Here is a 21,412-nt window from a genome sequence, read left to right as displayed (position 1 = left end):
TACGCGTACAATCGCTAATGTATTAGGTGTCAAATTAAAAGACAATAACAAGTTCCAATGTCATTGTATCTCAAATAAAACAAAGCATAAGGTAAGAAACAAGAGAGTCCGCTAGGATGACAAGCAACAACCTCTCAATGTATCCTCAAAATGCCTCAGATGTAACAAGAATAAGAGCAATTACACGAATTCGGGATAGAAACCTATACAAGTGTAGAATCAATGAGTAAATACCAAGTCCAACATGTTACTTTCTGTTAAGAGGCCCCATACCTTATTTGCGTTTTGTGTTTAAATCTTCAGCCTCCCATTCCATGGAGCAAGTTTCTGAGTTGGGACAATGGCAAAAGATAGAAGTAAAAGCACGTGGAATGAGCTGGGATGTCAAGAGCATCGATGTTGTTGTTGCTGGCTTAGGATGGTTCTCCCGAGGTTTGAAAGACATATGATGGCATTCAGATCACATTACGGGAACCATTGGTACTTGATCGTGCAACCTCGATTGAAAGACTTGGATTTTGGCTACCAAAGGCTATATTAGAAGCCATCGCTAACTCATCAAAGCTTGAAGGTCAAGAAGCAAGGGAAAATATTCCATTAGAGGGGACAATGCAACTTTCACAAGTATTCAACTAAAAGAGGCACCTGAGTCAATTTTCTTGTGAACATTTCTAGTGTACAAGGTCATGTACGACTACTTAAAATGGGCAGGTTGAATTAAATTTGAGCAGATTGAAACTAGATTACTGGATTGTATTGTTTTTCGCTATTTACTTACTATCACACATGAGTAATTTGAATTAGGAACTAACGAAAATTAAGTTGCGGGATATAACAAAATTACTAGATATTTAATGCCACTAACAAACGAGATACTTATGGTATTAAAATATCAATAACAATGCAGGAAAATGTGGATGACCAAGATTACATTTTTGTTGGCTTTCAGGATGTTGTACAAACATTCCTAGCTCAACTTCTCAAAGAAGAGCCTCGTCGAAGTTTCCTCTTCATTTATTCAATGATGGGTTTAGGCAAGACCACTCTTGCGAGAAACCTCTTAAAAATTCCTAATATAGTCTCTAGCTACCCTACACACGCTTGGATATGTATTTCTCAAGATTACAACACCATGGATCTTCTTAGGACTATCATCAAATCCATCCAAGGTTGCACCAAGGAAACTCTATATTTGTTGGAAAGGATGACAGAAAGGGATCTAGAAATTCACCTTCGTGATTTATTGAAAGAACGCGAAAACCTTATGGTGGTTGATGATGTATGGCAGAGAGAAGCATGAGAGAGTTTGAAAAGAGCACTCCCGGATGGAAAGAATTGCAGCAGAGTCATTATCACCTCGCGCAAAGAGGATGTCGTTGAAAGGGCAGAGGATAGAGGTTTTGTTCATAAACTTCGTTTCCTAATCCAAGAAGAAAGTTGGGATCTCTTTTGTAGGAAGCTACTTGATGTTCGAGCAATGGTTCTAGAAATGAAAAGTCTAGCTAAGGATATGGTGGATAAGTGTAGAGACTTACCTCTTGTTATTGTTGTATTGAGCGGACTACTTTCGCATAAAAAGATACAAAATGGATGACAAAAGGTTAAAGATCACCTTTGGAAGAACATTAAAGAAGATAAATCTATTGAAATCTGCAACATACTATCCTTAAGCTACAATGATTTGTCAACGGCGCTCAAGCAGTGTTTTCTCTATTTTAGTATTTTCCCAGAAGATCAAGTGGTCAAGGCTGATAACATAATATGGTTGTGGATGGCGGGGGGTTTCATACCCAGAGGAGAAGAAAGAATGGAGGATGTCGCTGAAGGCTTCTTGAATGAGATGTGTTTTAATTAAGTTTTTGGAAAAATATATTATTTTATTGGTTTTTGAGACTTTTTTAGAGTCACCACTTAATGTTTAAAGAAAAATCAAGAAAACTATATTTTCAAAAGACTTAAAAAGAAAAATCGATTGAAAACTTTAAAATGGTTTGGGGATTCCTATTTATATTTTAGGAAGTCTTTAAGGGCACCTAAAATATTCACTAACTCGTGATTATCCGACAAACTAAGTTACTTGGCTAAAAATTCTCTACCTTTAATTTGAATTGAAAAATTACTTAGTCTTCGTTTGAAAGTGAAATACTAGCCTATCTTTTAAGTGAACTATTTAACTTGCGAAATTTATTTAATTTATTTTTTAAGTCTTTTAAAGTCGATCAATTTTAGGCTTGGCAGATAAAACATAATAGTGCTACTCGGGGATTTTGAAGGTTCGACCCTAAAACTAGCGACAAATATCGATAAGCAGAGAGAGAGAGTTTTTAGTTGAGTGTTGATTTTTTCGATGATACTTCCTGTAACTTCAAATGTATCAGAAAGTTTTGGGAATTTTTCTTTGGAAAATTCAGGTATTTTAAATCCTGGGTAGGTTTCAATTTCATGATTGGATGAAGTAGAAGCCGGTGTTGGTCTTCCACTAAGATATGGTCTTGTATCTTCTATTTGTCTAGAGACCACATGGAAAAGTTGGTTTGTATAGTTGTTTTGTTCAATAACTCTATCAATATCTGCAGCAACGAGTAATGCGCCTGTCTTATCACTCTTCTCTTTGAAGGGAGAGGCTTTTATCACTGTACCTGCAATAGGAATATTGATTCCTTCAAGAGGAGGAGTGGTAGATTCTACTACTTTGTTAGAAGATGTATACCATTTATTAATGATAACTTGTAAAGACTCAGTACAATTTTCAATTCTACCAGTCATTTTAAACCACTTGAAGAATTCGATTTCACAACCTATTCTTCTCATATCTTTCATCCAAATTTCCCTGAAATTTTCTCTTTGCTTAAGAGTATAAGAGGAAACATACCATTTTCTTCTGACTTGATTGTCAGGGTGAATCCATTGTTCTTGTAGAATAGTTGGATTAGGTTCAAAGGGTTTGTTTACCTTTAACATTCCCAACCAAGCAGGCTTATCAGTAGGCGGTTCCATCTCGCTTGCTGTAGGACTCCCTGAAATGTCTTGGTAATAAACTTTAGGTACATTACCTCTGAAATCAACCCCTGTTACCTTACCTTTACTATTGTCTATATCACTGTTTGCAATAGTAATGTTGTCTTCCTCGTCCTCGAAAGTTTTAGAAGAAGATGGTTGGTGAGTCGTCTTAGAAGGGCACGAAGAGGAGGGTGACCAAGACGATCGTCGAGCAGATGAAGATCTCATTGATGGATTCTCAAGAAATTTTAGATCAATAGATCCATCGGGAAACTGAATAACCTTTTCTATTTGGGATCGTGGGGGATGAGAAGTAAAAGGTTGCGTAATGTTCTCAAAATGCCATTCGTTATTTGAGAGAATATCCTTCCATTGTAAGGTTCTAGGAACAAAAATGGAACTATGTGAGTGGTTAGCTTCCATGAGCATGGTTTCTCCTCTGATGCTTTCAAGACACGCTTTTGGAGCAAGTTGAGTTTTCATAAGTCTATAATAGACCCTATAGACTACAACAATTTCTCTAGAATCAGTTTTGCTATTAAGATTTTTGGTTTTGACATTGAGAGTCAGAGTGTCTGTGACATTAGGATCATTAATGTCAACCGAGAAATTAGGATAACAGTTGAAGTAAACTGGTCCATCAGTGAGATTACTTTGAAGTAATCCAAGAAGGGAATCGTCAAAATTAAGAAATCTGTCATCTCTGAGGAGAACGTAGACAGGAATATCAAGACCTCTTCTGAACAGAGGTTTTACAGCAACTTGAACTAAACCAATATGTAAATAGTTGAAGCTAGATTTGTACCTATCTAGATCTTTGTCTTTGAGAAGACGAACAATTTCAGAAGAATTGTTAATGGCAATAGTAGATTCACAAGTTTTAATATTGCAACGAGTGAGGAAACTGAAATTACCTAATTGATAAATCTTTTTGAAAGGTTCTTCTGGAATACTCCAGTTTTGTAAATCATTTTCAATTTTAGCAATCTTTGTTGATTGCGAAGATATATTAATTTTATTTAAAATATTTTGATTTTTATCCATAAATGAAGAAGAACGGTCTAAAGGACTTACAAGACAAAATTTAAGATATCAAGTAAACATAAGTCAAATATGTTGGAGTTTAAGTAATATTAATAAAATATAATTCAAAATCTTTTATAAATTATTCTATGATAGGTGCTCTTGGTCTGACAATCAAGTTCATTCTGATAGAGTCATCTTAGTTACGGGACCACCAATAGTACTAACTCTTTGACGCCCTCCTGGCTATAGCGAGTGTTCCAAGTTCAGGCTGACCAACGCATGCTCCGGATATTAATCGGATACCTCATACTCATATCAGAAGAACGATACGCCTCACACCAAGTATAGAATTAATATAAAAGAATAAGAAGTATAAAATATTAAGCAAATACTTAAAAACATAACAAATAGAATTATAAATTACTTCATAAATTAATTTTGTAATGCCTTAGACAGTATTTATATTTAGCTGCTCATACCAAATATGAATACTGCCAACATGGCTCTGATACCATAAAGGATCATAAGTAATGCGGAATTAAAGGAGAAGAATTTCCTTGGTGCCTCCAAATAAATTCCACCATTCATAAAATCATCGTGGGATGATGGCCTTTGTTAGTGGTGTGCTGTATTTAATAAGCCAAGTGTGCCTTGGTCTGACATAGAGGAAGTTCATCCATGCGGCCTTATAATCATACCAATTATAAGTCTGTGGGCGGTGTGTCATTGTCAAAGCAATTGGAGTGTGAAGATGATCTGTAAACCATTCTGTTGGTTCTAGTATTCTCTTGATTGTAATCCTGGAATACATGATTTGATTATCTGCATCTTTGCAATGCTCGATGTCGACGGATTCTGTATCCACTAGTATGGCTTCAAAGTATCTCCTGGTTTTTAGTGGATTATCTGTATCCACATAATTAAAATCAGTGTAACAAGGTTTTATTAATAAATCAACATCCATGTTAGATACTTCTTTACTGAGTGCCATCAAAGGTAGTATTTGTGACACCTGAAAGTCAAAAAATTCTTCTTTTTGATTTAGTTTTGAGGAAATTGTTTTAGTCAATTCTGGATTGACTGCTTGGGCAAAAGTCTCAGGGGCTTTCATCGTGTAAGCTGCTTTTGTTTGGCGGGAGGATGAAGCTTCAAGAGCAACAGTTGGTCTCAAATTTAGACTTTGAGGTAGGGGGGGTAGTTTGGCCTCTGGGGCTTTTGTTGAGAAGAGTTTGGTAAATTTGGATAATCTGCTAGGACTGTGAAAAAGTTTTTGGAATTTAAAGCAGGTCTTGTGGATGAAGATTCTGCTTTGGATGGTGTAAGTGGAGGGAGCTGGAATGGTCTAGCCATTTTTTGTTTTGGAAGATCCTTGTCTCCCTTAGCTGCTGGCTTAAATGGCCTCATGTTTTCCCTGCAAAAATTCACGGGTTAAAATATCTGGAAAGGACTTATTTTCTCCTTTGATGAAATCAATATCAAAATCAAAGCTAGATAGTAGAGCTTGCCACCTAGCAAAGATTTGTTTTGAAACAATGTTTTTAACATCTTTTTGAAGAATTTCTTTAGCAGACTTGCAATCTACTCTTAGTAAAAACTTTTTGTTGATAAGATCATCCTGAAATTTTGTTATACAAAGAACAATATACAAGACTTCTTTTTTAACAGTAGAATAATTCTTTTGAGAAGAATTTCAGATTCCCGAAGTAAATCGGACCAACTGTTCTGTAGATTCAGGATCTACCATTTGTTTTAGAATACCTCCATAACCAAGGTCAGAGGCATCAGTTTCAACAATCATGGAAGCATGAGGATTGGGGATCCCTAAACAAGGAATTGTTTGAACTAACTCTTTAACTCGAATAACCGCTTGGGTTTGTTCAGAACTCCATGGAACAGGGACTTTCTTAAGTCTCTTGTATAGAGGCTCGCAGATGTGTTTGATTTTTGGAATAAAATCGGCAACATAATTCAAACTTCCTAGAAATCTCTGGAGCTGGGTTTTTTCAATAATTTCATTGGGAAATTTAGAAGAGAACTCTAGGGCTCTGCAGATGGGTTTAAAAGTTCCTTGAAAAAGATCATGGCCCAAGAACCTAATCTTTGTTTGAAACAAAATCATTTTCTTAGCACTAACTACTAAGTCATTGTTTTTGACTATATTGAAGAATGTGTTGAGGTGTTTAAAATGAGAATCAATGTTTTCAGAAAATATTAACACATCATCAATATAAACAATTGACATGTAAGAATAATCATTGAAAATGGAATTCATGATGTTTTGAAATTCAGAAGGGGCGTTTTTGAGCCCAAAAGGCATTACATTCCATTCAAATTGGCCAAATGGAACATTAAAAGCAGTTTTGTACTTATCTTTTTCAGAAATCTGTATTTGCCAAAATCCCGATTTCATATCAAATTTGCTAAAAAATTTTGCATTAAAAATCCTTTTCAAAAGGTCTCTTTTGTTAGGTATAGGATACCTAATCCATTTTAAAACGGAGTTGAGAGGCTTGTAATTAATTACAAGTCTAGGAGCACCTCTTTCTTTCTCAGAGTTTTTATTAACGTAGAAGGCAGAGCAACTCCAAGGGGATTTTGAAACTCTGATGATGCCATTTTTTAAAAGAGTATTAATCTCTTCTTTGCAATATTCCATCATTTCATGATTCATCTGAATGGGTCTTGCTTTAGTGGTAATAGCCCTTTCATTGAATCCTTCAATGTATGGTAAGGAAACAATATGCTTTTTTCTATTCCAAAAAGCATTAGGAAAATCGGAACAAATTTCTTTTTCAAATTTCTCTTGAAGATTTGCTATTTGGTTAACAATCTCCGGGGTTTTTAGAATTTGCTCAATTTTCTTAATACGGATTTCATCCTTTAAAAAGGTGAGATGTTGAGAAAGTTTGTTTATTTTGAAAACAGTTTTTTCTCTGACAAAATCACTTTCTTCTTGAGAAAGAGTTTTTACAAAAGGGAAAAGGAGATCTTTTCCTAATATATTAGTGGAGATGCCATCCAGTGAAGTAAAATAAGGTTTTATTAGGGTAATAAATGGTATTCCTAGGATGATATCTTCATTAATATCTTCAGTAATAACGAAATCATTTGTTAAACAAATGTCATTGTTGCAAATATGGGCTTTAGAAAGCTTATAGTTTATTTTCAAAAGTTCTCCTGTAGCGGAGTATAATTTTGAAGTACTTTTTTGTAAATACTGAAGAGGAACAATACCTTTCATGATGCAGTTTCTATCAGCACCGCTATCAAGCAAAGCAACTTTGTTAATAACAAAATGTTTGTTAATCACTATTTTGATAGGGATATGATGGCTCTGAGGTCTGATAGAGGAAATTACTGTTAAACCTGGTGTTGCAGAAGTGGAAGCATTGTTATTGGTTTGTGTAAAAACTTCTGGTTCAACCAGATGGTTATTGTTGATGTCAGTATTATTGATGTCAGGTTGATTGATATCATCCTCATTATCCGAATTGTTTTTTGAGGAGCTGTGCCTAGATTCATAATCTAAGAAAGCTGGTTTTTTAGAAATCTGACGGATAGGAGTGTCAGTTTCTATCATGGAAAGACGGGATTTGATTTCTTGAATTTCATTTTTGAGAAGAGAAACTTCATGACGAAGATCCGCAATGGTTGGTTCAGAATGATTTTCTGAACGATTCATGATTTGTTTCATGCTGAAAGGTTCAACAATAGGACGAGACTTTGGTTTGTCTGTATTGAGGATCAAATTTTTGAGTTCTAGGAGGAAACGATTCCTAGCCTCATCATCATTGATATGTTGTATGACATCAAAAAGGGCTTCTTTTGAGTTATCAGAAAGAACCCTAATCTGAGGTTCTTTTCAGCAAGTGCAGAATGCTTCCGTGCAAGTGCAACCTTTTTCTGATTGACTAGAATCTGAATCATAGTTGTCCTCATCTGAGCTGTTTTCTTCAGATTCATCTGAAATGTCAGAAAATGGTTCATCAAGGATAGCGAGAAGTTTACCTTTCGTCTCCTTATCCATGTCAAGAAGATTGACTTTCTTTTTCTTTGTTTTTGAACGACATTCGTTTGCTCTATGGCCTCTTTTTCCACAGTTCCAACAGACGTCTTGTTTCTTTTGGGTTGATCTCTTGGATCTAGTTTTCTTTCTTTCGGATTTGGAAGATTTAGAGGAATCATCCTTCCTTGTTGATTTATGAAGTAATTTATTTATGAAGTAATTTATAATTCTATATGTTATGTTTTAAGTATTTGCTTAATATTTTATACTTATTATTTTATATTAATTCTATACTTGGTGTGAGGCGTATCGTTCTTCTGATATGAGTATGAGGTATCCGATTAATATCCAGAGCATGCGTTGGTCATCATGAACTTGGAACACTCGCTATAGCCAGGAGGGCGTCAAAGAGTTAGTACTATTGGTGGTCCCGTAACTAAGATGACTCTATCAGAATGAACTTGATTGTCAGACCATGAGCACCTATCATAGAATAATTTATAAAAGATTTTGAATTATATTTTATTAATATTACTTAAACTCCAACATATTTGACTTATGTTTACTTGATATCTTAAATTTTGTCTTGTAAGTCCTTTAGACAGTTCTTCTTCATTTATGGATAAAAATCAAAATATTTTAAATAAAATTAATATATCTTCGCAATCAACAAAGATTGCTAAAATTGAAAATGATTTACAAAACTGGAGTATTCCAGAAGAACCTTTCAAAAAGATTTATCAATTAGGTAATTTCAGTTTCCTCACTCGTTGCAATATTAAAACTTGTGAATCTACTATTGCCATTAACAATTCTTCTGAAATTGTTCGTCTTCTCAAAGACAAAGATCTAGATAGGTACAAATCTAGCTTCAACTATTTACATATTGGTTTAGTTCAAGTTGCTGTAAAACCTCTGTTCAGAAGAGGTCTTGATATTCCTGTCTGCGTTCTCCTTAGAGATGACAGATTTCTTAATTTTGACGATTCCCTTCTTGGATTACTTCAAAGTAATCTCACTGATGGACCAGTTTACTTCAACTGTTATCCTAATTTCTCGGTTGACATTAATGATCCTAATGTCACAGACACTTTGACTCTCAATGTCAAAACCAAAAATCTTAATAGCAAAACTGATTCTAGAGAAATTGCTGTAGTCTATAGGGTCTATTATAGACTTATGAAAACTCAACTTGCTCCAAAAGCGTGTCTTGAAAGCGTCAGATGAGAAACCATGCTCATGGAAGCTAACCACTCACATAGTTCCATTTTTGTTCCTAGAACCTTACAATGGAAGGATATTCTCTCAAATAACGAATGGCATTTTGAGAACATTACACAACCTTTTACTTCTCATCCCCCACGATCCCAAATAGAAAAGGTTATTCAGTTTCTCGATGGATCTATTGATCTAAAATTTCTTGAGAATCCATCAATGAGATCTTCATCTGCTCGACCGTCTTGGTCACCCTCCTCTTCGTGCCCTTCTAAGACGACTCACCAACCATCTTCTTCTAAAACTTTCGAGGACGAGGAAGACAACATTACTATTGCAAACAGTGATATAGACAATAGTAAAGGTAAGGTAACAGGGGTTGATTTCAGAGGTAATGTACCTAAAGTTTATTACCAAGACATTTCAGGGAGTCCTACAGCAAGCGAGATGGAACCGCCTACTGATAAGCCTGCTTGGTTGGGAATGTTAAAGGTAAACAAACCCTTTGAACCTAATCCAACTATTCTACAAGAACAATGGATTCACCCTGACAATCAAGTCAGAATAAAATGGTATGTTTCCTCTTATACTCTTAAGCAAAGAGAAAATTTCAGGGAAATTTGGATGAAAGATATGAGAAGAATAGGTTGTGAAATCGAATTCTTCAAGTGGTTTGAAATGACTGGTATAATTGAAATTTGTACCGAGTCTTTACAAGTTATCATTAATAAATGGTATACATCTTCTAACAAAGTAGTAGAATCTACCACTCCTCCTCTTGAAGGAATCAATATTCCTATTGCATGTACAGTGATAAAAGCCTCTCCCTTCAAAGAGAAGAGTTATAAGACAGGCGCATTACTCGTTGCTGCAGATATTGATAGAGTTATTGAACAAAACAACTATACAAACCAACTCCTCCATGTGGTCTCTAGACAAATAGAAGACACAAGACCATATCTTAGTGGAAGACCAACACCGACTTCTACTTCATCCAATCATGAAATTGAAACCTACCCAGGATTTAAAATACCTGAATTTTCCAAAGAAAAATTCCCAAAACTTTCTGATACATTTGAAGTTACAGGAAGTATCATCAAAAAAATCAACACTCAACTCAATAACTTTAACATATCTAAAAAGAAAGATAAAGAAAGTGTTTCCACAATCCAAACCAATCCAAACCCATCTTCAGAAAAAACCAATCTTCTCCAAAAACATGGAAATAGTCATTTTCATAACATGAAAAACTACCACAGCAAACCATCTTTTCCAGATTTGCAGTATGAAGAAAATGCTTTCTTATCCACTTCATCTCATGAAGGAAGGAGCACCACTGAATGGAATATTGATGGCCTTGTAGAACATCAAGTTTACAATAAACTCCATGAAATGGGAGTAGCCATCACCGCGTACAAAATGCGAGGGTCCTCAGACACAGATGCTGCAAATATGATTATTGTAGGTTTCACTAGAATGTTAAAACATTGGTGGGACAATTACTGCACTGACGAAGTCAAGCATCTCATTATCACCGCAACAGCAAATGAAACTGTTGTAAAGATTGAAGGTAACACACAAACAACTTCTACTCAAACAAGGGAAGACACTTGTGCCACTTTGCTTTACCATATTGCTAAACATTTTATTGGAGAACCTAATTTATTTCAGGACAGAAGTCTCCAAATTCTGAGTAATCTAAGCTGCCCAAACTTAGACAACTTCATCCACTACAGACATGCTTTTTTGAGCAAAGTCATGATCCGTCCAGATTGCAATTCGGATTACTGGAAGGAACGTTTCATCAGTGGCTTACCTCCTCTTTTTGCAGATAAGGTAAGAACCAAAATACAAGACAGGAATAATGGTAGTATTCCTTATAATAATCTTACCTATGGTGACCTGGTAAGCACCATTAACATCGTAGCCCTAGAGCTATGCACAGACATCAAGCTAAGACACCAGCTTAAGAAGGAACAATCTTCTTCAAGGAAAGAACTTGGAAGCTTTTGTAAAGATTTTGGATTTATTACTCCACCGGATACTAAGAAGAAGGAAGAAAGAGAAAAATCCTACAGAAGAAAATCAACAAGGAAGGATGATTCCTCTAAATCTTCCAAATCCGAAAGAAAGAAAACTAGATCCAAGAGATCAACCCAAAAGAAACAAGACGTCTGTTGGAACTGTGGAAAAAGAGGCCATAGAGCAAACAAATGCCATTCAAAAACAAAGAAAAAGAAAGTCAATCTTCTTGACATGGATAAGGAGACGAAAGGTAAACTTCTCGCTATCCTTGATGAACCATTTTCTGACATTTCAGATGAACCTGAAGAAAACAGCTCAGATGAGGACATCAACCTGGACTATGATTCAGATTCTAGTCAATCAGAAAAAGGTTGCACTTGCAGAAAAGAACCTCAGATTAGGGTTCTTTCTGATAACTCAAAAGAAGCCCTTTTTGATGTCATACAACATATCAATGATGATGAGGCTAGGAATCGTTTCCTCCTAAAACTCAAAAATTTGATCCTCAATACAGACAAACCAAAGTCTCGTCCTATTGTTGAACCTTTCAGCATGAAACAAATCATGAATCGTTCAGAAAATCATTCTGAACCAACCATTGCGGATCTTTGTCATGAAGTTTCTCTTCTCAAAAAAGAAATTCGAGAAATCAAATCCCGTCTTTCCATGATAGAAACTGACACTCCTATCCGTCAGATTTCTAAAAAACCAGCTTTCTTAGATTATGAATCTAGGCACAGCTCCTCAAAAAACAATTCGAATAATGAGGATGATATCAATCAACCTGACATCAACAATACTGACATCAAAAATAACCATCTGGTTGAACTAGAAGTTTTTACACAAACCAATAACAATGCTTCCACTTCTGCAACACCAGGTTTAACAGTAATTTCCTCTATCAGACCTCAGAGCCATCATATCCCTATCAAAATAGTGATTAACAAAAATTTTGTTATTAACAAAGTTGCTTTGCTTGATAGCGGTACTGATAGAAACTGCATCATGAAAGGTATTGTTCCTCTTCAGTATTTACAAAAAAGTACTTCAAAATTATACTCCGCTACAGGAGAACTTTTGAAAATAAACTATAAGCTTTCTAAAGCCCATATTTGCAACAATGACATTTGTTTAACAAATGATTTCGTTATTACTGAAGATATTAATGAAGATATCATCCTAGGAATACCATTTATTACCCTAATAAAACCTTATTTTACTTCACTGGATGGCATCTCCACTAATATATTAGGAAAAGATCTCCTTTTCCCTTTTGTAAAAACTCTTTCTCAAGAAGAAAGTGATTTTGTCAGAGAAAAAACTGTTTTCAAAATAAACAAACTTTCTCAACATCTCACCTTTTTAAAGGATGAAATCCGTATTAAGAAAATTGAGCAAATTCTAAAAACCCCGGAGATTGTTAACCAAATAGCAAATCTTCAAGAGAAATTTGAAAAGGAAATTTGTTCCGATTTTCCTAATGCTTTTTGGAATAGAAAAAAGCATATTGTTTCCTTACCTTGCATTGAAGGATTCATTGAAAGGGCTATTACCACTAAAGCAAGACCCATTCAGATGAATCATGAAATGATGGAATATTGCAAAGAAGAGATTAATACTCTTTTAAAAAATGGCATCATCAGAGTTTCAAAATCCCCTTGGAGTTGCTCTGCCTTCTACGTTAATAAAAACTCTGAGAAAGAAAGAGGTGCTCCTAGACTTGTAATTAATTACAAGCCTCTCAACTCCGTTTTAAAATGGATTAGGTATCCTATACCTAACAAAAGAGACCTTTTGAAAAGGATTTTTAATGCAAAATTTTTTAGCAAATTTGATATGAAATCGGGATTTTGGCAAGTACAGATTTCTGAAAAAGATAAGTACAAAACTGCTTTTAATGTTCCATTTGGCCAATTTGAATGGAATGTAATGCCTTTTGGGCTCAAAAACGCCCCTTCTGAATTTCAAAACATCATGAATTCCATTTTCAATGATTATTCTTACATGTCAATTATTTATATTGATGATGTGTTAATATTTTCTAAAAACATTGATTCTCATTTTAAATACCTCAACACATTCTTCAATATAGTCAAAAACAATGGCTTAGTAGTTAGTGCTAAGAAAATGATTTTGTTTCAAACAAAGATTAGGTTCTTGGGCCATGATCTTTTTCAAGGAACTTTTAAACCCATCTGCAGAGCCCTAGAGTTCTCTTCTAAATTTCCCAATGAAATTATTGAAAAAACCCAGCTCCAGAGATTTCTAGGAAGTTTGAATTATGTTGCCGATTTTATTCCAAAAATCAAACACATCTGCGAGCCTCTATACAAGAGACTTAAGAAAGTCCCTGTTCCATGGAGTTCTGAACAAACCCAAGCGGTTATTCGAGTTAAAGAGTTAGTTCAAACAATTCCTTGTTTAGGGATCCCCAATCCTCATGCTTCCATGATTGTTGAAACTGATGCCTCTGACCTTGGTTATGGAGGTATTCTAAAACAAATGGTAGATCCTGAATCTACAGAACAGTTGGTCCGATTTACTTCGGGAATCTGAAATTCTTCTCAAAAGAATTATTCTACTGTTAAAAAAGAAGTCTTGTCTATTGTTCTTTGTATAACAAAATTTCAGGATGATCTTATCAACAAAAAGTTTTTGCTAAGAGTAGATTGCAAGTCTGCTAAAGAAATTCTTCAAAAAGATGTTAAAAACATTGTTTCAAAACAAATCTTTGCTAGGTGGCAAGCTCTACTATCTAGCTTTGATTTTGATATTGATTTCATCAAAGGAGAAAACAAGTCCTTGCCAGATTTTTTAAACCGTGAATTTTTGCAGGGAAAACATGAGGCCATTTAAGCCAGCAGCTAAGGGAGACAAGGATCTTCCAAAACAAAAAATGGCTAGACCATTCAAGCTCCTTCCACTTACACCATCCAAAGCAGAATCTTCATCCACAAGACCTGCTTTAAATTCCAAAAACTTTTTCACAGTCCTAGTAGATTATCCAAATTTACCAAACTCTTCTCAACAAAAGCCCCAGAGGCCAAACTACCCCCCTCTACCTCAAAGTCTAAATTTGAGACCAACTGTTGCTCTTGAAGCTTCATCCTCCCGCCAAACAAAAACAGCTTACACGATGAAAGCCCCTGAGACTTTTGCCCAAGCAGTCAATCCAGAATTGACTAAAACAATTTCCTCAAAACTAAATCAAAAAGAAGAATTTTTTGACTTTCAGGTGTCATAAATACTACCTTTGATGGCACTCAGTAAAGAAGTATCTAACATGGATGTTGATTTATTAATAAAACCTTGTTACACTGATTTTAATTATGTGGATACAGATAATCCACTAAAAACCAGGAGATACTTTGAAGCCATACTAGTGGATACAGAATCCGTCGACATCGAGCATTGCAAAGATGCAGATAATCAAATCATGTATTCCAGGATTACAATCAAGAGAATACTAGAACCAACAGAATGGTTTGCAGATCATTTTCACACTCCAATTGCTTTGACAATGACACACCGCCCACAGACTTATAACTGGTATGATTATAAGGTTGAATGGATGAACTTCCTCTATGTCAGACCAAGGCACACTTGGTTTATTAAATACAACACACCACTAACAAAGGCCATCATCCCACGATGGTTTTATGAATGGTGGAATTTATTTGGAGGCACCAAGGAAATTCTACCCCAAAGATTCTCCGCTAGGTATGCAGAATTTCAAACCCAGGAGGAGATAACAACATTACCAGAGCATATAAAAATATGCAAATATTACATTAAGAAAATAATCTCTTATATCATCACCTGGAACTTCGTCAAAAGCGAAATAGATCGCATCAATTATTTGTGCAAACAAATACAGGTAAAAGGTTGGGTTCCTAAACAGCAAGGAAATTCAGCAGTACAGAACACTGAGAAGGTCCAGACTTCTCAAAAGAAATTATCCAAAGCAGCCCTCAAACAAAAATTGAAGGAAGCTATGGACAACATCGAAGATCATTCTGAAGAACAGATCTTCAAACTACTCAAGGATGCTGCTTCTTCTGAAGGAGAAGATGACGATAATGGTGACATGTGCAATCCCAAAGGTTTAGCCTTGGCCTACATGGACCCAGATTATGAATAGGAAATGAACTTTCGCAAAAGATAGAGGCAAAGCCGGAATTATCTTTTGCGTTAGCAACTTTCATTATTCTTTAATGAATAGGAAATGACCTTTCGCAAAAGATAGAGGCAAAGCCGGAATTATCTTTTGTGTTAGCAACTTTCATTATTCTCTAAACTGGCATCCACTGAGAGGCTAAAGGACAAAGCTCTTTTGGAAAGCACTATTGCCTTTATCAAAAGAAGATGCATTATCAAAAGAGAAGATTCCCATTATCTTTTGATAGCCCCCCCCAGTGTCGGCAATATCTCAGCCATCCACTTGTAAGCCTTCAGATAAAAGACATTTATTTTCCCTCTATAAAAGAGGATTAAATTCCCATTAGAGATCATCAGAAAATTCACACTGTATTCTGAATATCTCTTTCTCTCTTATGTATAATGAAGTTTGCTTGAAGTTTGAATAAAAGTATTTTTCTCTGTAAGCTTTCTTCTCCTTTAATTCCGCATTACTTATGATCCGATTTCTGTTTGCCTGGACCGGCATTTTGACCCTTTGTTTGTGGTCTTAGGCCCACTCAATTTGTACCTGTCCAAAACTATTCAAGGTAACAATAATACAAAAGGGCTTAGGCCCAAAGATAGTAAAATACAATTTTTAAAAAAATAAAAAGAGGTCTTTTTGGCCCAAACTATTCAAATCTCAGACTTCTTGGAATTTTCAAACCACAATCTATTCATCGATTTTTAGAACTTATTGATTCGAGGGAAGGAAAAGCAAGTCTTTACAACTCTCTCAAAATGCAAGGGATAAGTGAGTTTTTGGCAAACTTGAACGGATTCACATGCAAAAAAAGGAATGAAGTTGCGAAAGAGATAAGTATCCAATGAACACATGAATAAACAAATAACTAAAGGAAATGGAGGTAGATATGTGGATCATTCTAAGATATAAGTATGGGTATAATACTGACACACTTATAAACACAAAATGTAAAGAGTTATATCCCAAGTAAATGATGATTACAGACAACAATCACGACTAGGATATATTACTCGTAAAAAAAGAACTTATTAGCTAAACATAAAAACATGATAAACGAGGCATATAAAGGCAAAAAGACTAAGAAGGGAAATCATCATCTAAACACATTTAACTAAGACTCTTTAAATCTGTAACTTAACAATGAATGAACAAAGGGGTGCAATTTTTTTTAACTAACTAATTTCAAAAAACTAAACATTTGCATTTTATCCTGTAATCCACGAAAGACAGTAACAAAAATATGGTAAGGCATCACATGCATAACAAAAGTAAGAAAAAATATAAGAAAACAGGTAATGCTTCAAATGGCAAGGGGAAATAAATACAAAAACTTAATATTATTTATTATTATCATTTTATTTATTCATTTATATGTATATTATATTACTACTGTTATTAGTGGAATTAGCAGTAACAACCCAAAATATAAGACAAATTAACTTCTCAAAGGTGTCACAAGAGACCCCATTGCAGCTGCAACTCTAAACCAACTAGAGATTAAAAAAATAGCTCTAACAGAATTTTAGGCAAACGAACAAGAGGATAAATTAAAAGCAGTAACCACCTAAACAAATAAAAAAGAATAAAATGAACAAACGAGTGTTACTAACTTTTTTGAAAGAGTAAAATTGTGTCACATGTATCATTCGAACAAAGAGGTCAAAGCTCGAGCATAAACTAGAAACTACAGATGTAAATGACGCACAAATTATAAGCTAATTCCATCTTTTGACCTCAATCAACCCCCCCTTCCTTTTATGGCATTCTATCATATTGACATATACTAAACATACAGTTAAGAAAGTGGACAGAAGTAGAGCCTTAGACAATTCTACCTGAAATTAAGAGTTTAACAGATCATATAATGAGATATTGTCCACCAAAGAGATAATATCCTGAACGATCTTATGAGTCGAATTTTAGTAAAAGCAAGATTTTTTAAAAAAAGAATAGAGAAGCAAACGAAACCACATATAAAGTGACTAGATAGAGGTAAGTAAATTTATACTTTATGATCAGTCGAAGGACTAATGCCAACTTTGAGAAAAAAAAAGAACTTCATTACAATTAGTTCTCCAAAACACTAATGCGAACCAAACAGCGACAAACCAAGATGACCACAAAATCGATACTCACAAATCTATCATGGACTAAGACTAAGGAACAAAACATAAAACAAACCTGGAAGTAGGAACTAGCTAATATTTATGTTGAAACCAATTTTAACTTCATCCAATAGGTCAGGCTCAAGGCGAGAAAGAAACGATTTAAGGAAAAAGAATAAGAGAAAGAGTAGATGCGTAAACGAAAAGGAACAAAGCCTCACGCTTTAAAGAGACTCGACTATTTTTATAACATTTATTCTTAGCATGATTTCAGCCAAAAGAAAGGAATTTGAATCAAGCTACTACATTAGAGCTGAACCCAACTAAATGAACATGATCCCAGATAAATATACTAAAATGTAAATAAAGACTCTAAAAACCCGTCGCTCCAACTAGGATAAATCGCATATAAACTAGACATGAATTCGCCAAAAACTCATTAAACAGTGGCCGCTGGCAGAAAATATAAATGGCTTCAGAACTTCAAACTTAAATAGGGAAAAGCATTTTTTTGAAAATCTAACAAAAGGGAGAAAAACATTTCGCTCTAAGAATAAATAAAAATGGTGCCACAAGGCGGCGGTCTACTGCTGCATCAGTGAATTTTAACTTTAAACATACTTAAAAACCCAATAACAAATAGAGACCCAAGCTGAATGATAGAAAAAATATACTAAAAATTGAGCAAAGCATGCCGATGGAAACTCGGTAAAGGGTTCAGATATAACGGCAGCGGGGAGACAAACAACTTAACCTTATAGCATCAAGAATTAACAGAAGAGCACTCAACCTTAACCATTTGAAATCACCATTTATGTTAAACTCAAACTTACGTGAAATCTTTAGTCATTGGCTCTGAAGACATAGAAGTTAAAGAATCAACTCAAATATTTGGAACTAACATTACGAGCAAACGAAAAGTCTTTCAAGCACTCATACACACATCAAAATACCAAAGATTACAATGACAAACAGCTGCGACACAGGCCTCCAAAACACTCGAAGGCAACATCAGAAACATAGTATATGCAAAATATTATGAAGAAGGAGGCATTACCTTCTTTGGCGCAACGAGTGGGATAACAACGAGCTAGACAGGGACCGGCTTCCACCACCCTAACAGGAACTCGCACGCAAAAAAAAAGCATAATACTTCGTCGGCAACTAAGTTTTGCCTAGGACGCCTCACTATATCTCTATATCGATCTTCTCCAGAAATTTCCTCAAACTCTCTATGATAAAAAAACTTCCGATTAAAAATCTTTCTTCCCCTTCTCCCTTTTTTTTCCAAAAATTTCTCCTCCCTTCTTATAGTGAATGAAAAAGAATATATAGATGGGAAATTAGGTTTGAGATTTTGGGGGAAAAAGGGAAAACTTGGAATCCCCAAAATAAAAGTATCAATTCAAATTTTCAAGGGCCAAAGAACAACTATCTTTTGACGAGAATTCCACCCAAAAATCCCTCAAAATTGTGAGGATGCAGGGAACGGACCGCCTGGATTCAACCCAATCGTCCTTGTGGTTGACGTGGCCTTCATTCACACAAGTCAAGGACGAGGTTGAAGGTTTGGAACCGCTCTGTTGTATGGATAAAGCTAATGGAAGATAAAAATGCAAAAACAGTTGCTCGATTTATCGTGTAACTTGTGTGTATCACCGTGAACTCTCTCTTCACGCTATACCCATTGCTTTTGTCACGTAGCGAGATCGTCTAATAATGCTATGTATTTGCCGTTCATGCGCTAGAAGAAGAGAAGACGATGCGGGTCGGGTTTTGGGTTGCTGAGGTTGAAGGTGGGCATCGTTTCTGGGAGTGTTTACGTTACTCTGGATTGTCCTTTGTGAAGAGGAAATTGGGCCGGGTTTGGATGCGAAAAGGGCTGGATTGGGATTTTGGGGTTGAAAATATGGTGTTTAAAAGCATGAAAATGGGCTGGTTGAAATTGGGAAAAAAAGGGAAGGGAATTGGGGGTGGGCTAGACATTTTCAAATGGTTGGGAAATTGAATTGGGCTAATGGAAAAGAGAAGGAGACCCAAAATTGTCTGAGAACTAGAACACTAATCAATTAAAAATTATTTCGCAAATTCATCCGAATTAAATAAATGAGATAAATTAATTATAAATAAATTCGACAAGCTCCTTAATCATAACGAAAATAAATTAATCAATTTAATTATTAATAATTAATACAAATGCGTAAATTATTAAATGGCTAGATTAAATAGTTAAGTTGTTTAAAACAAAATAAAATCTATTGGAACGATTTTCAGATATATATAAAATAACTACTTCTATAAATCATATATATTATCTAAAGACTATAGAAAAATTATATAAGGAAATTTTAAATTTTATAAAATTAAATTATTTCCAATCGCTTAGATTTAGAAGCTCGTTAATCAATTTCTACAGGGGAGGGTCAAAAATGGGTGTCAACAACTGTCCCTCATTTTATTTGGATTGATGCAAGAAATGCGAGGAAAATGAAATTGACTAATCCAATTTTGGTAGACCACATCTTAATCCTCTAGAAAGGGCTTCTGGTATGGTCTTTAAGAATTATGGCCGAACCCCGGAAATGGGTCTCCTATATATCTCAGGCTATATGAGAATTCAGGCCACTTATAGTTCGATACACTTGATTTAACTCACGATTTTGAAAGAAACGTGAAGACATCTCCATACCAATTTATGAAGGAATCGAGATGCTCGAGAATAAGTTCTAAGAGCAAATGTTGGAGTATAGCCGAGTTTTCAATATTAAGCCTACCTACATATTCTTGGACTTAGGAATTAGGCTGTTTGTAGTTCGACTCGATCGGTTGAAAATAAAATCTATTATGCTAGATAACCTTTGGTTCTAGAAGAGTGACAAATAAATTCGAGTATGAAAAAGAGGCTTGCAACCTCTTATCCATGAAGGTGGAGCTCTTCACATCTATGGGTACATAATTTCAAAAACTCTTGGTATATTGCCATTCGAATTGGAAACTTGCTTCCGTAACATACCGGTATTTCCGAATCCAAGACCGAAACCAAGAAATCTAAAGAAAACCCACATGCTTTCTGATAGGGGTGTGTTTTGATTGTGGTGGAAGTCTCGTCCTCTGCTCATGTCCTAAAAGTTTGACACTCCTCTTTGGACTATGACCCAGTTCGCTGCTAAGAATAAGTTTCTCGTTGCGTTGCATCATTTTTTATGTTGTTCGCACTTGTGGTTCATTTTTGGAGATTTCATCCTTTCAGATACTCTCTACAAAAACTGAGATAAAACTCGTTAGCATAATAATGCAATTCAAATAGGAGATAGTATCTTTTACCACGTTGACACTTAATTGCTCTCCTTCAGCAATTGACGTCAACTCGATCAGTTTGACGTAAAGCAAATAAAGCTTATGTCTAATGTTTGCAATATAATCTTCGATGTACTCTCCATTTGATGTCAAAATAAGTAAAAGTTGATGTAGTGTTGATATTTCTCCTGGTGTCGTCTTCGATGATTCTCTTGGCATTCACTCTTGCCAAATGAAAGATGCAGCTGATATTGAGGTATAAATATTTTTCTTGAGATGCACGTTTTTTTTCTCTGGTAGTGCATGATTTCTCTTTCGCAATGCATGATTTTTCCGCGATGCATGAATTTTCTCTTGCAATGTATGACTTCTTCTCCGCAATGCAAATTTTTTTAATGCATGAATATTTTCTCGTGATGCATGACTTTCCGCTATGCATGAATATTGACTCGCAATGCATGATTTTCCGTGATGCATGAATTTCTTCTCCCAATGCATGAATATTAACTCGCGATGCATGACTTTCCGCGATACATGATTTCTTGCGGGGCATGAATATCTTCTCGCGATGCG

At 35.1% G+C, this 21,412-nt stretch overlaps 1 protein-coding gene across 3 annotated transcripts; it reads right to left on the bottom strand.

Moving 5' to 3' along the window:
* LOC104648464 (uncharacterized) lies at positions 1 to 19,366 on the bottom strand. 3 transcript variants are annotated; one of them, XR_011210690.1, is made up of 3 exons: positions 18,600 to 19,366; positions 274 to 5,437; positions 1 to 203 (listed from the first exon to the last, which is right to left on the bottom strand). XR_011210690.1 is itself a non-coding variant. In XM_069286867.1 (2 exons), the coding sequence occupies exon 2, from the start codon at positions 4,042 to 4,044 to the stop codon at positions 2,194 to 2,196; it is 1,851 nt and encodes a 616-aa protein (XP_069142968.1). In that variant the 5' UTR covers positions 4,045 to 5,437; positions 18,600 to 19,366; the 3' UTR covers positions 1 to 2,193. The 3 variants fall into 3 exon arrangements, 1 of the variants encoding a protein (XP_069142968.1); XR_742515.4 differs by having other exon boundaries at positions 1 to 564; XM_069286867.1 differs by having other exon boundaries at positions 1 to 5,437.
* Between the last annotated feature and the right edge of the window lie 2,046 nt (positions 19,367 to 21,412).

The sequence above is a fragment of the Solanum lycopersicum genome, chromosome 7 (genome assembly GCF_036512215.1).
Source record: "Solanum lycopersicum chromosome 7, SLM_r2.1".
In the NCBI taxonomy this organism is placed as follows: Eukaryota; Viridiplantae; Streptophyta; class Magnoliopsida; order Solanales; family Solanaceae; genus Solanum; species Solanum lycopersicum.
Note: the sequence above shows the minus strand (reverse complement) of the source record. Positions and strands in the feature narration are given on the sequence as shown.